Source organism: Nelumbo nucifera, chromosome 4, assembly GCF_055504915.1.
Source record: "Nelumbo nucifera cultivar China Antique chromosome 4, China Antique-T2T, whole genome shotgun sequence".
NCBI classification, from domain to species: domain Eukaryota; kingdom Viridiplantae; phylum Streptophyta; class Magnoliopsida; order Proteales; family Nelumbonaceae; genus Nelumbo; species Nelumbo nucifera.
Window position 1 is genome coordinate 89778371 of NC_142652.1, and position 16001 is coordinate 89794371.

Consider the following 16001-nt stretch of genomic DNA (forward strand, 5'->3'; position numbering starts at 1 on the left):
CACCTCAATATGCTTCGTCCTTTCATGAAAGATAGGGCTAGAAGCAATGTTTACAGCACTGGTGTTTTCTGCATACAGAGGGATAGGTGTGGGGATAGAATGACCAAGGTCCTTAAATAGAGATTAAAGCCAAACAACTTTACTGCACACAAACGACATTGTCCTATACTTTGCTTCTGTAGATGACTTGGAGACAATTTGTTGTTTCTTGCATATTTATTAGATAAGGGAGTCACCCATGAAGACACACCACCCGGTTGTGGAATGATGGGTGTCAGGGCAGCCTGCCCAATCTGCATCCGCATAAGCTCTCAAATGGATAGGGGAGGACAAGGAGAAGAATAGTCCTTACAATAAAGATCCATGAACATAGCGGATAATCTAGTGTTCAATAGTCAAATGCGGCTGACAAGGAGTAGAAACAAATTGACTTACAACCTGAACTGAATGAGAGATGTTAGGACGAGTCACTGAGGCTTGCTAGCTTGACACATTCCTCTTCTTCTTCTTCTTCTTCTTCTTCTTCTTCTTCTTCTTCTTCTCTCTTTCTTTCTTTCTTTCTTTCTCATACAAACCCTAGATTTACATCACTAGTTTCAGAACTATGAGGAAATAGCAAAGTACAACTCTTACTCAAACAACAAGTAACACAAGACGTACCGAAAGTTTGCACAGAGGGAATTTTATGTCTAATGAAACCAGAGTCAAGCAAAAAATTAGGTTTTTTAGAGTTTGACTGACTCAAACATTTATGCCATAAATCCCAAATGTTATTTCTTTGACCCAAAATAGGACTCAATGAAGAAGAACTAAAATAAGTAGAGGATTGTGCTAATTGAGATCTCTCAAGCTCCAGTGCAAACAAGTGGCCCATCCTATGCACCATCCCTTAGTTTGGGAACAAGGAAGGTCTTGGTAAGGGAAAAGGAATTTGAGGGTGAGAGCTTCAGACACAAATCATTACTCCCAATGATATTCAATTTCTCACAATATGTTTATGGTGGGTCTTATAAAATTTACTTGAAGGTTCAAGGCAGGCTCCAATCATATGTTTGGTAGCTCCAGAATCAATTATCCAAACATGAGAGGAAGAGGAACAATAACCAGAGAACTCACCAAATAAGCCAATATTAGAAAAAGCAGATGAGATGGCAGAGGATTCCAATTGTCGTATCTTTTGCTCATTCATGGGAGCAGGAGATTCACCTTTGACACCAAAGACATCATTTGTCTGTCCTTCAGTCGCTTGGTAAGCTCATGGCTGATTCTTCTTTACAGTGCCCTTGGAGGGATGAATAGGGCAATCTGGGATGATATGACCTTGCTGTTTACAATAAGTGCAAACATTCTTCTTCTTGCAGTGTGAAGCTATACATCTACACCCTTTACATTCATAACATTGGGTTTTAGAGAGATCTTTTCTACCAGATTTCTTACTCCCTTGTGCAATAAAAACTATATCAGCTCCATATTCAAGTTGCTTCCCTTCTATGTTCACAACAGTCGTAAGTCTAGTCTCCTCCCTCAACAACTCTCCCATCATAACTCCCTCAGTAACTCATCCCTATTAATCCCAGTGATAATTTGACTGAACACATCAGCTATCGAGGTAAAGAAAAAAGGTGAAAGTGGATCCCCTTGTCTAATACCCCTCTAATTGGAAAAAAAAATCCCTTACCACCCATTTACTAGGGTGGAATAGTGACAAGAGCTGACACAACCAAACATCCAACTACACCTTCTTTCCCCGAACCCATACTTCCTCAAAACCTCTACTAGGAACTGCTAGTCCACCAAGTCATAGGCTTTTGGAAGATCGGGCTTACAAACAAAGCCTATTTGCTTAGACCTCTTCATCTCCTCCACACTTTTCATTGGCAATCAGGATTTGATCAATTATCTGTCATTCTTGGGTGAATGTCCCTTGGACCTGACTAATAATGAAGGGAAGGATTTCTTTAATCCTCAAAGGCAGGACCTTGGCTAGGATTTTATAAATACTAGTTACCAAACTAATTGGCCTGAAGTTTTAGGATGGATAGCATAAGATTTCTTTGGAATTAGAGCCAAGAAAGTACCATTAATGCCTTAGCTGACTATATGCTTATCTGCAAACTCATTAAAAACCTCACAAAGATCATTTTTTATCACGTCCCAACAATCGTGGTAGAAGACCATTGTAAAACCATCTGGGCCTAGATCTTTGGATTTATCCATTAAGAACACCGCCTTCCTAATCTCTTCTTTCTCAAAATTTCTTTCCAGCCACCTTACTTGATCTTCATCCAATCTTGGCCAATCTACCCCTTCCATTTCCAATTCTTATCCAAGGTCTTCTATAAATCGATTTAAAATGATCCACAAACTTCCTGACAATTATCTTCCTAAATTCCTGATTATACCTCCCCCTACCTCTAACTTAGACACAAAGTTCTTTCTCTTCCTCCCATTTGCCACATCATGAAAAAACTTAGTATTTCCATTACCTTCCTTGATCCACCTATGCCTCGATTTCTATCTCCAACTTATTTCTTCTCTCAGTAAAACCTCTTATAAGTCCTTCTTCAATTGTCTCCTTAGATCTCTCTCACCCTCCTCTATGCTAGTTTGGGCTTCTCTTTCATCCAACTCTTCTATCCTGGAGATTAGATCCATTTTTTTCTCCTCAAGTCTTCCAAAGTGATTCATATTCCATTCTTTTATTTTGGATCTTAGCCTTTGCAGTTTCTTGTGAAATCTTACCCCTTTCCATTTTATCCCCTTCAATTCCTCATTCCACCATAATTTCACTTTATTCACAAAGTCTGGGTGGGTTAGCTACATGTTCTCAAACCTAAAAGTTCTAGGTCCACTGGTAAAATCTTCCACACCTATTCTTATAGGACAGTGATCTGAGGTTACCTTAGGCAAAGCTCTAGATACCAAGTTTCCCCAATAGTTTTCCCAATCAACATTAAAGATAAATCTGTCCAACTTCAACCACAAGGGAGTTTCTTGTATGTCAGACCAAGTAGATCTAGCTTGTAACAGTGGGATTTCCTTTAACTCACAATTGGCAATAAAGCTATTAAACTTTGTTGTGCTAGTTGTGATGGTTTGTTGGGAATTATTAGTTTCTTCAGAAAATAATTTCACATTGAAATCCCCTCGCGAACACCACAGACCTTTCAATGCATTAGATAGAAAAACCAAATACATCAGCCCATGTGCAATGAGAGCTTGTACATTGGGAATATACAAAAAGACCCAAGGAATCAGTAAAAGAATGGTCCAACTTGCAAAAAAGATAAAAGCTGGACACCATTGAAAGTCCTTTGTCCTAAGCAAGAACAGAAAACCTATAATTTTGTTCTTAAGTGAAGCTACATCAGAACTTTTATTGTCAACAATTCGGAAGTTCCTTTCCTTCCAAAGAGCCCACAAGATGGCAGCTGGAAAAATCCTCCAAAGCAGCTTGTCCCTTGTGTTCGAACCCTTGAGAGTACACCCTTGCAGAAGCTGGAGGACTGATTCAGGTAGGCAAGAACGAACACCAACGCAAGACCAAGCCATTTCTCACAGCTGATGGGAAAAGCTGCAGTGGATGAAGAGGTGATTGGAGGATTCAGGGACCTCTTTGCACAAAGGCCACAAGATACTAGGAAGATGCATCTCCCTTCTGAGCAGCCAGTCTGAAGTTAGGCATTTACCCAGGTCTTCAGTTTGAACCAGGAAGGCTATTTTCGAGGTTGTGTGGTAATTTCAGATTAAAGCCCAAGGGAAATTTCTGTCCTCTCTAGACACAAGGTTGCTGTAGAAGAACTGAGATGAAAACTTACAAGATTCCCAAGATCAGATTCTTTCAACATCAGACTGAGGGTTGGGGTTGATAGTTTGAATAAGACTTAATAGCGCAGTCAGTGAATCAATTTCCCAACGATTGCGATTTCTTCTAAAAGTAGGGCCACAAATTATCTCACCATCTACTGAATCAAAGCAGTCTTCACCCAAAGAATCCTTGTCCTGTGCAATATAAAAAAGAGAGAGGAGCCTCTCACTCAAAGCAAGGTTCCCACACCATTTATCAAGCCAGAACATGATGTGATTACCTTCTCCAACCTTGCATCATGCCCTTCAAGAAATCAGGAAGGACGCAGACAATATTGCTCCACAGGGTACAGCCCCATGGGAGTAGACCAGGACCCAAGTCCCATCCAAGGTTTGTGAGCCCATACTTATCCACGATGATCCTTCTCCAGAGGCTAACAGATATGGGTGGCCAATTCAATCCTGTCAATTGCTCCACAGGGTACAGCCCATCCAAGGTTTGGACTCATGTCTGGCATATTTGACCTGTTGGTCAAACCAGTCAATCCTGTCAATTGCTCTATAAACTGAATGTTTCAACTGCTAAGTAATTTGACCAGGTTGGACTCAAGCTAATTTGGGTCAGGTATGTGTTGAACCATATTTGTGCCAAACCCAACCATTGCCACCCTGCTCTACTTATAATCAATTGCAACTGTTAATTACAGGTTGAGTTAATGCTAGGTATTAGTAGTTTGAGTTAATAATTATTTCCAGCAATTAATCATAAGTTAAATACATTAATTATGGATTGAGAATTAATTACAGTAGTCAATTAAGAGTTATTTGCATTTAAATGAAGGGACGATGGGAATTGATGAAAAAATGGCGAGGCAACCTAAACTTGTATCATTCATATATGGTTAATCCGATGGGTACCCACAGCCTGACTTGGCCCCTCCCAACCCATTTATGTCTATCCAATGGGTGATTCAATCCATTTCCAACTCGCTACGTAATGGGAGGGTTGGGTCTGAAATTGTCACCCCAGTGGTATTTAATGTATTATTTTCTTAAAGGACAAAAGTATTATGGAGAACTACTGATTATACTACCAAAATGGATTTTTGTATGATGTAATTAGTTCCTCTTGAATCTTGGCTTAAGTCATCAAGATGTTCTCTATGAAATTTAATAAAGGAAGAGAACTTAATTCCCTGCCTGCAGTCTTTGGCTTTGGTAAAGTTGTAAAGTTTCCTCTCTCCTTTTTCTGCATTTTTCGTTTTTATTTTTTCTCTCCATAGGATGAGGCTCAATTGGGTTGGGGAAATCATTGAGTTTTTTTAATAAATTTTGAAGAAATTTAGATCTTCACATGCATCAGTGAATCTTCCCAAGTGTTATTTTTTCAGAGACTGTTTTTGAACTATGCTGTGAAGCTGTTGAACTATGTTTAATATTTAAATTGCTCAGAACAATTAAGCATGCACCTTTGTTATATGTGAGGTATGTTGTGAAGCTGTTGAACTAATATTTAAATTGCTGATGGAAAAGTTCAAATATTTGTGTTGATTAAATTTATAGTTACATTTCTTTTCTGCTATTATCTTGGATCTTTTTCTGGTTGTTCAATCATATCCCAACTGGTATTGGTTACTTCCAGGCACTGGATTAGCTGCTGTGTTCATCAATCTTGCTGTGGAGAACTTTGCTGGGTGGAAGTTTGCAGCAACATTTTCTATTATACAAAGTTCATACCTGGCAGGATTTATAGTATACATATTAATCAACTTGGCTTTAGTCTTTTCTTCTGTATATATTGTCACACAATTTGCCCCAGCAGCAGCAGGATCTGGTATTCCTGAAATTAAGGGTTATTTGAATGGTAAGCTGTGCTTATTGGTAAAGTATTTCTAAGTATTGTATTTTATTTTGAGAAATTAGTGATAATCAGGTAGCTGTGCAGGTATTGATACACATGGTGTCCTTCTTTTTAGAACCTTGATCGGAAAGGTGTGGATACTTTTTTTCTGCACTCTTTTGTATTTGTTATTGCTTTTAACTTTCATCAATCTAATTTTTGCATTTTTTCATTACAGATATTTGGAAGCATTGGTTCAGTGGGAGGAGGCCTTGCCCTTGGCAAAGAAGGCCCTCTTGTTCATACTGGTGCTTGTATTGCTTCTCTTCTTGGACAAGTAAGTGTATCCTGGTTGGAAAATTTAACTTCATTTGGGTACTTTGCAGACATTTATAATTAAACCATGCCATGTTTCCTCATTTTAACAGTAATGCATTCATATTTGAGATTCTTATTAAGATAAGTGAACACTTTGTTATAATTCGGCCTGCCTTTGAGTTCTGTTAGTCTGATAACAGCCAAGAAGAAAGAGGAAGAAAGAGGGAAGAAAGAGAGAGAGAAAGGAGGAGAAAAGGAGAGAAGAAAAGTCTGGTTCGAATTAGGGAAAGTTGCTCTCCCATTCGGCCAGACATGTTTTTATATTATTAATATAATGGAAAAGACACATGTGCCCTTATTTAAGTGAGGGACACTAGTTCTAATATAATATTACAGATCAACAACCTCAAAATAAGTATAAAGACAGAAATACCCCTACACTAGCACTCCCCCTCAAGCTGGTGAGTATATATCATATAATCTCAGCTTGTTACATATGTAGTCCACTCTTCCTTGACTCAACCCTTTTGTATATAAGTCTGCCCACTGGTTTCCTGTATTAACGTATGCAGTGTCTATCACTCCATTCAGCACCTTCTCTCTCACAAAGTGACAATCAACCTCTATGTGCTTGGTTCTTTCATGAAACACCGGATTAGAAGAAATATGAACTGCAGCCTGATTGTCACAATAGAGCTTCATTGGAGTATTAATGTTGCATCCTATCTCCTGTAGAAGGTTACTTAGCCACACTAATTCACAAGCAGTATGTGCCATAGCTTTATATTCTGCCTCTGCACTGCTTCTTGCCACGACTGTCTGCTTCTTACTTTTCCATGTCACCAGATTACCCCCCAGAAAAGTGCAATAACCTGTGGTAGACCGCCTATCAGACATAGAACCAGCTCAGTCAGCATCAGTATACCCTTCTATTTCAAGTGTTCCACCACTTTTGTATATCAAACCACGACCAGGGGCCCCTTTTAAATACCTCACAATTCTTAGAACCGCATTCCAATGAGGAACTAGAGGTTTCTGCATGAACTGACTTACCACACTAACCGCAAATGAAATATCTGGCCGAGTAATGGTTAGGTAGTTCAATTTACCTACAAGTCGTCGGTATCTGCTAGGGTCTTCAAACACTTCACCCATATCACTGCTCAGCTTAGTATTTGTTTCCATAGGTGTTTCAGCTAGTTTAGCACCTAACAAACCTGTTTCCTCCAGCAAATCAAGCACATATTTCCTCTGACACAAATTAATACCGTGCTTAGACCTTGCTACTTCTATCCCCAAGAAATATTTCAATTTACCAAGATCCTTTGTTTGAAAATGTTTTTGTAGAAAAGTCTTCAACCTGTCAATGCCCATTTTATCATTCCCGGTAATAACAATATCATCTACATACACCACCAATTGTATTTTTCCTGCCGGAGAATCATAACTGAAGATGGAATGATCAACTTGGCACTGTTTCATACCAAACTTCTTTACCACCTCACTGAACCTACCAAACCATGCTCGAGGAGATTGTTTAAGCCCATATATAGCCTTCTTTAGTCTGAATACCTTACCATCCTCCCCCTGAGCAACAAACCCTGGTGGTTACTCCATGTAGACCTCCTCGAGCAAATCACCATGCAAAAAGGCATTCTTGATATCAAGCTAATATAGGGGCTAATCATATATAGCTGCAAGAGAGATCACAACACGAACTGACCCTATCTTAGCAACTGGGGAGAAGGTCTCTATGTAGTCAATACCATAGGTTTGGGAGTACCCTTTTGCAACCAATCGAGCTTTCAGGCGCTCAACACTACCATTAGGCAAATACTTAACAGTATAAACCCACTTACAACCGACAGCCTGCTTCCCAGGAGGAAGAGCGGTGAGGTCCCAAGTATGATTATGAAGTAGAGCTAAGAGCTCTTCTTCCAATGCACGGCACCACCCTGGAGAGGCTAGGGCTTCTTGGACATCCTTAGGAACAACAACTGAGGATAACAAAGAGATAAACTGGCGATGGGAGGCGGAAAGGTGAGTGAGTGAAACATGATTAGAAATAGGATGAAGGGTGCAAGTGCGTTTACCTTTCCGCAAGGCAATGGGAAGATCAAGATCAGATACTGGGTTCGGGGCTGGTGTGGAGACAACTGCCGGATTTGTCGACGGTGATGGAGCCGGTACACGTGGGCGATGTGTATACACTTGACGGATAGGTGGGCGTTCAAAGGAACGTCGAGAACTAGGATGGTAACACTTATACCCTTTCTGGGTCCAAGAATAGCCAAGGAAGGTGCACTTAAGAGATCGTGCATCTAACTTGTCGTTCCCGGGGCCCAGATTATGGACGAAGCAGACACACCCAAATACCCGAGGAGAAAGAGGAAACAGAGACAAGGTGGGAAACAAGGTAGTAAATGGAGAATGACCATCAAGGATAGACGTGGGCATCCGATTAATCAAGAAGCAAGAAGTAAGCACCGCATCACTCTAACAGGGTTTGGGAACATTCATGTGATGCATGAGGGATCGTGCTGTTTCCAAGAGATGACGATTCTTTCTCTCAGCCACCCCATTTTGTTGTGGGGTGTAGGTACATGAGGTATGATGTATAATGCCATGTTGGTCCAAGTATTCTTGAAATGATGAAGATAAATATTCACGGCCATTATCAAAACGAAAAATTTTAATGTGAACACCAAATTGATTGCGAATCTCAGCATAAAATTTCTGGAAGATGGTAAACAACTCACTTCTTTCTTTCATTAAATAGAGCCACGTCATCCTTGAAAACTCATCAACAAAAATGACAAAATATCTATATCCATTGTATGACATCACTTTATAAGGACCCCAAACATCCGAGTGAATCAAAGAATAAGGACTCGACACACGGTTATCAACCCTAGAACTAAAGGGAACACGATGGTGTTTCCCAAACTGACACGACTCACAATCTAAAACAGAAAGTTGACTCAACGAAGGAACCAAAGATTTCAAAACTTTTAGTGAAGGATGACCAAATCGACAGTGCCACTGGAGAGGAGAGAGAGATGACTGGAGAGCTGTTGATGTTCTTCCACCACCGTCAAGATAATACAATCCACCAGCTTCATGCCCTCCACCAATCTTCATCCCCGTCTTGAGATCCTAAAAAACACACATAGAAGGGTAAAAGGTAATGGAACAATTAAGTGACTTGGTCAGCTTACTAACAGGCATAAGGTTAAACGGAAATTTAGGGACATACAAAACTGAGGATAGGGATACCGGGTCCAGGTCAACATTACCAACACCACAAATGGAGGATGTGGAACCATTAGCAAGGGTAACAGATTGTGATGTTGAGCAATGAGAGAGGGAAGAAAACACACCTGGAGTTCCAGTCATGTGATCGGAGGCTCCAGAGTCAATAATCCAGGGATTGGGTGTGGATGCCAAACAAGTCATACCTGAGTGTGCTAAACCTCTCATACTCATCACGAGGAACACTCACCATCTCCTTCCCGAAACCATCTATGGATGTAGGAGGCATCTGATCAGCTGAACGATTCTCCTGTCTGAAACTGGAACTGGTGTCACTAGTCATGGCATGATTGGCCCAGGTTGAGGGTGGACCATGCAAGTCATAGCAATAATTAATGGTATGTCCATCCATACCACAATGAGTACACCTCCTCAGACCCGAGCCACGTCCTCTACCATGGGCTCCCCCTGAATCTCTACCTTCAGTACGACCACCGCCATGGTTATATGTAGGTCCACCACCACCACTCCGGCCATATACAGGACCACTACTACCACCACGGCCCCTTGACACTGCAAAGGCTGATCTATCTGAGACATTAGAGTTCTCAGTAGATCCAATAGAAGTCTTCCGAAGTCGAGCAAACACCTCTTCTAAAGAAGGGAGAGCTGACCCTCCTAGTATTTGAGCCCGTACTGGTTCATACTCAAATTTCAGCCCCACCAAAAATCGAGTCATGTCAAGTTGTTCTCTCTGTTGTTGAATTTTGACATCAGAAGTGAGGGGGTGATAAACATTCAACTCATTACGGATGTTTCTCATACTAGCATAGTACTCCTCAAGACTCTGATTGCCCTGTTGCAAATTAAAGTATTCCTAATACAGCTGATATACTCTGGTTGTATTGTCTTGACCAGAATACAACTTCTTAGCATGGTCCCACACATCTTTGGCAGTGTCAAGAAACATGAAATCTAGACTAATCTTGGGTTCCATACTATTCCATAACCATGTGATAATCTGTGCATCCTCTTGTTCCCAGTCTTCATACTCATGAGAATCAGTGGAGGGTTTTTCCTCCCTTATGTGTTTCACCTTCTTCTTTGCCTTAAGAAAAACTTCTACAGATTTAGCCCAAGGTACATAATTCTCTCCATTCAGTTTAGTGGAGGTCATTTGAACATTCAGGTAGTCAGTAGGTATCATCACATTAGATTTGCTATCACTGTTATCTCCCATTGCTGAATTCTGTTATCACTAAATTCGGCACACTGCACACTGTTTGATCACACTGATCACACTGGTTTCAGCACTTGTTATTGTTGAAGATTGCACTCTTTACACCACAAACCCTACCCTACGGCTACCTGAAATCTCACCACTATATGAGCACCACTCCTCCTTCGAATCACACAAAAAAACAGCATAAACCCTAGCACACTACAGTCTGAAATCCCATCATACGATCTGAAACATAATTCCTATTTGATTCATAACAGAAAATATGCATAGAAATCTCTTACTTCATCACTTGAAAGACAAACCACACGAGAAGAAAATCAGTCCACACAAGACACCCACTGCGCCACACGAATCAGCCCTCTTCTCTTCGTCGATTAGGGGAGGGCTTCTTAGAAACCACAGCAACCGACCACACAAGACACAACTGGAGGCATAGAAACCTCCAAGGGAAGAGGGCGACCACTCCTTTTCAGCCCTTTCCTTTATCTCCAATCGATGGCAGAGAAATCAAGGGAAAACCCTAGATTGAGTGCGCAGAGAACAGAAATCTGGGCAGATCCGAGTTGCCTAGTTGTGCTCTGATACCATGTTATAATTCGGCCTGCCTTTGAGTTCTGTTAGTCTGATAACAGCCAAGAAGAAAGAGGAAGAAAGAGGGAAGAAAGAGAGAGAGAAAGGAGGAGAAAAGGAGAGAAGAAAAGTCTGGTTCGAATTAGGGAAAGTTGCTCTCCCATTCGGCCAGACATGTTTTTATATTATTAATATAATGGAAAAGGCACATGTGCCCTTATTTAAGTGAGGGACACTAGTTCTAATATAATATTACAGATCAGCAACCTCAACATAAGTATAAAGACAGAAATACCCCTACACTAACATACTTGATGCATAAAAAAGGCAAGTATTTTGTGTTTTTTTTTTTTCTAATTACAGGTGTGGTTGGTGGTTTCTGTGGAAATATAAACTGTGAAAGTATTCTTCAAAAAACAAAAAGTCTTCCTTGTATTCTACCAAAAAGAAAAAAAAAAAAGAAAAGTCTTCTTTGTGTGCTTTGGTGTCCCTGTCCTACACTCCTACTTCCCATGCATATATGATCCCACTATATTGTGATATATAAAGGCTTTATGCTACTTTATTCTTAAAATTGATATGTATGTATGTATGTATGTATGTATTCCTGCAAGGAAGCTACACAAACTCTTCTTTGCTTGTACATGCTTTTCTGGTTCATATATAACATACATTTCATAAGAGTCTATTCTTATGAATATATATTTATATTTATATAATTTTTCATGCTGTACATATATTCAGGGTGGATCTACAAAGTATCATCTGAACTCAAGGTGGCTACATATGTTTAAAAGTGATCGACATCGGCGCGATCTTGTAAGTAATTTATGCTGTTTGAGATATGCTACGTTACATAACTTGTTCATTTCTTCCTTTCTTGTTGTAGTAACTTGTGTCATACATCTTAGTACACCATTGAAGTTAGATATGATTATCTTTCTTAAGGCTTTTTTTCCCTGTAAGTTAGTTGTGAATGAATTCTTTATTGTAACACTGCAGTATCATATCCTTTTCATAAAATGAAACATTTAAATTTGAATTGTTTTTTTTTTGATAGATAATGATAATTTTATTAAAAAGAAAAAACATAGTATACATCATACAACTGCCCACAAAGAGGCACGAGGTGCAGCCTCCAAACTACTTCATAAAGCTTACAATTGAGCCCAAAAGAGCTGATTCCTATGTACTCCTTGTTTGGCTAGGAAATCTGCCAGCCCATTTGCCGATCTTCTTTCCCATTGAACTGTGACTGAAATATTTGATGTTAGCCACTTAAATCTTCTCAAAGCCCCCTTGTAAGGCCAGGCTGCCATCTCCGGTTCTTTTAGCCATCCAATAACCAATTTGGAGTCACCTTCAATCATTAAATGCTCCACTGCCAACTCTTTGCAATTTCTGCTCCTTGTATCACAGCTTGGGGTTCTGCATTGACTGAATCTCCCATCCCTATAGGACCAGAAAATAGATCTACAATCTGGCCCTCATCATTTCTAAAAACTCCCCCTATTCCAGATGGCCCCGGGTTGCCCAAACTACTGCCATCAAAATTTAATTTAATGAAGCCTACATCAGGAGGCTTCCAATCCAGCACCGACTTGCTTCTGACTGGAGAACTTTTGGCTAGTTGTTCCCAATTCCTACGTATATCATCAAAAGTGTAGGATGAGAACAGGTCTAAGGATTTTACCCAGCTTATGGCCCTACATAAAATACTTTCTAACACACATGTCTGATCCCTCTCCTTGTCATTAAAGACTCTAGCATTTAGTTCCTCCCACACAGTCCACACCAAAGCAGCTCTATCACACTTCCACAAAACTCTTCCTCTTCTCTTTGGCCACCTGAAAGTTGTAGGGTCAAAAAGATTGCAAATCTGCTCTGGTTCTGTCCACCTGCACCCAAAAAGATCAAAAAGCTTTTCCCAAAGGCCTACAACGAAAGGGCAAGTGATTAGTATATGGTAGCAACTTTCTTCATTTGCTTTGCATATGGTATACCAGTTAGGAGAGATACAAAGACTAGGTCTTCTTTTTTGCAAAACATCCAAAGTGTTGATTTTTCCAAGGGAGACTTCCCAACAAAGGGCTCCCACTTTTGGATGGACAGGTTTGGACCAAACTTCCTTGCTATGAAACGGTTGAGGTAACAGAGAGGAGCACAAGGAAGCAAAGAAAGAAGCACAAGAAAAGGATCCCGAGGGCAAAGGCTTCCAAATACGGGTATCTAGAGAAGAAGGGTCCAAGCAAACAGGATCAATAGTTTAAGGAGCAAAGCAATCTGGTCAAGCTTAGAATCTCTCAAATCTCTTCTAAAACCCAGATTCCAGTTTATACCAGAAGAAAAGGAGGAGGCACAAATCTTTGAATTGGCTCGTTTTTAAAACACGAGATGGAATACAAGGAGGGGAAGAGGTCCTTGAGGGTTAAGTCACCAATCCAAACATCCTCCCATAACAAAACCCTATCTCCAGTACAAGCGTCATACCTAATCAGGTTCAAGAAAACAGGAAGAATACTATGAATACCCTTCCATGGAGATTTCAGCGTAGCCCGCTGAGATACACCAGCATCCCAGCCATTGCCTGCAACACCATGCACACTTCTTACAACTTTATGCCAAAGTCTTTCCCTTTCTAGAGGCCACCTCCACAACCATTAAGGCTATATTTTTCTTCCTTAGATTGCCTAATCCCAAACCCCCCTGCTCCTTCCTCCTACACACTATTTCCCACTTAACCACATGATCCTTCCTCCCTTCCCCTGAATCCCACAAGAAATCCCTCATGAATTTCTCTACCTTCAAAATCACCTTTTGTGGCATTCTAAAGACTGAGGGAATGTAAGTTGGCAAGTTCGCAAGAGTAGCTCTTATTAAAGTGATACGACCCCTGAGGGAAATGTAGATTCTCTTCCAAACTGCTAGCTTCTTTGTGCATTTTTCTACAATCGAATTCCAAAATCTTCCTTCTCTGAGACTATCTCCTAAAGGCATACCCATGTACTTCAAAGGCCAGCTAGAGGTAAGGCAACCTAAGGACTCTGCTACCTCACTCAACTCCTCAGTCTCCAAATTTACCCCCACTGCACAACTCTTTTCAAAATTGACCTTCATCTTCAACATGCATTCAAACAACTTTATTACTCGTTTCAAGTTCCTAGCCTTTAAGGGATCTCCAGTCTCACAAAAAATGATTGTATCAAATTGCAAGTGTGTTACCACAATACCCTCTCTTCCTACCCTCCGTCCTCTAAACATGTCCAAACCATCAGCTCTCGAAATGAACCTACTAAACACGTCATCTACCAAAGTGAAAAGGAAAGGAGAGATGATTGACATCTATTCTAGTCTTGAGGGGGATTGTAGAGATGATGGGCCAACCACTCATTAGTTCTCTTTCTTTTTATGTCCATGTTTCTTTTTGTTAATGGGCCTTTTCTATGTGGGACTTAGTTGTTACTTAAAGGCATCCTTGTAAATGTACCACTATTATGATCAAGCTAATAAAACACAATTTAGGAAAGAATTAGAGAACATTTGATTCTCTTCTCCTCCCTATTCTTTTCCATATTCTTGTTCCTCTCGATCTGATCTTTTCTCTTATTTTTATTTCATATTTCTTAACTAAACTTCAGTACTGTTGCTGTTCTTATTTCCATTTACAGCTTACACCTGATTTCGAAAAGAAATAAATTTTTTGAATAACACCTCCTTGATCCAATTCAAAGCATAACTACAAAGGGATCAAGAGCCCTGATCTTTCGTTCTTCATACACTCATAATGACCCAACATAGGGATATATACAAGGAACATAATCACTTCTCTCTCTCTCTTTCTCTCCCTCTCTTTCTTTCTCTCTCTCTCTCTCTCTCTCTCTCCCCCCCCGTGTGTTAAAGGTGCTTATTATCTATACCACTCCCCTAGGTATATATGGTTCAAATCTAATCTGTTTGCAAGTTGCAACCCTTCACTTAAACCACAAATGCATGTACAAATGTAATCCATGCAAGGTGACCTTGGGAAAGTATCATGTTGCCTAGGTGTTGCTTTGACAACCATTTTCTGCCATTACTTTGTGCTATTTCCTGATAAGATAAAGTGCTACCATATGTGCTATTCTCAATTTCACCAGTTTTTAATGTTTTGAAAGGTAACCTGTGGATGTGCAGCTGGAGTTGCTGCTGCATTTAGAGCTCCAGTTGGTGGTGTATTATTTGCCCTAGAAGAGGTTACATCTTGGTAGTTTTATTCTTTCTTTTTTCTTTTACAATTTAGTTATATAAAGAGGCAGAAAAACACTCAAACTCGTACTGGAAAACAGTTTTTCCCAAAATTTTGTTTTTTTGTTTTATTTACATATTTTATTTATTTGTTTCTAAAGGTGGAGGAGCCAACTAATGTGGCGTGTCTTTTTCACATCTGCTGTTGTCGCTGTTGTGGTGCGCACTGCAATGGGCTGGTGTAAAAGTGGAAAGTGTGGGCATTTTGGTTCTGGTGGTTTTATAATCTGGGACATATCTGGGTCAGAATCTAAACTTTTCCTTCTGGGACATTTCTCTCGTTTAAGCCACTTGTATTTCTGTTCTAACTGGCACTGCTCTGTTTTAAAGTGGTCAAAATGACTACTCATTTGAGGAATTATTGCCAATGGCTGTCATTGGGGTTATTGGAGGTCTTCTTGGTAGGTCTTATGAGATTCTTGTAACAGTCTATATATTAATATCCTCCTATTATTTGTTGATCATCTGTTGATGTTATTTAATGGTTCATTCCTTTCAGGGGCCTTATTTAATCAGCTGACTCTGTATATAACTTACTGGCGCCGTAAATATTTACACAAAAAGGGAAACAGAGTTAAGGTTTGATATAAAGTAGCAATTCATATTATTTTGTTGTGGGCCTTGTGGCTTAGATCCGTCTTCGCAATATCATCCAATTATCACCTTTTTGTCTAAATTTATTCTTTC

General features: G+C 40.0%; 1 protein-coding gene across 8 annotated transcripts in view; it reads left to right on the top strand.

The window, feature by feature from the left end:
- The window catches only part of LOC104612053 (chloride channel protein CLC-d-like), an 82153-nt gene that overhangs the window by 6404 nt on the left and 59748 nt on the right, over positions 1 to 16001 (top strand). For 7 of the 8 annotated variants that reach the window (XM_088903364.1, XM_088903362.1, XM_088903368.1 and 4 more), the window contains exons 3-10: positions 5450 to 5671; positions 5753 to 5799; positions 5886 to 5984; positions 11775 to 11849; positions 15185 to 15273; positions 15416 to 15556; positions 15645 to 15715; positions 15814 to 15893. In XM_088903364.1, coding sequence (XP_088759490.1) covers positions 5450 to 5671; positions 5753 to 5799; positions 5886 to 5984; positions 11775 to 11849; positions 15185 to 15273; positions 15416 to 15556; positions 15645 to 15715; positions 15814 to 15893 — 824 coding nt within the window. The remainder of the gene's footprint in view (positions 1 to 5449; positions 5672 to 5752; positions 5800 to 5885; positions 5985 to 11774; positions 11850 to 15184; positions 15274 to 15415; positions 15557 to 15644; positions 15716 to 15813; positions 15894 to 16001) is intronic. The other variant, XM_088903363.1, reaches the window with a different exon arrangement.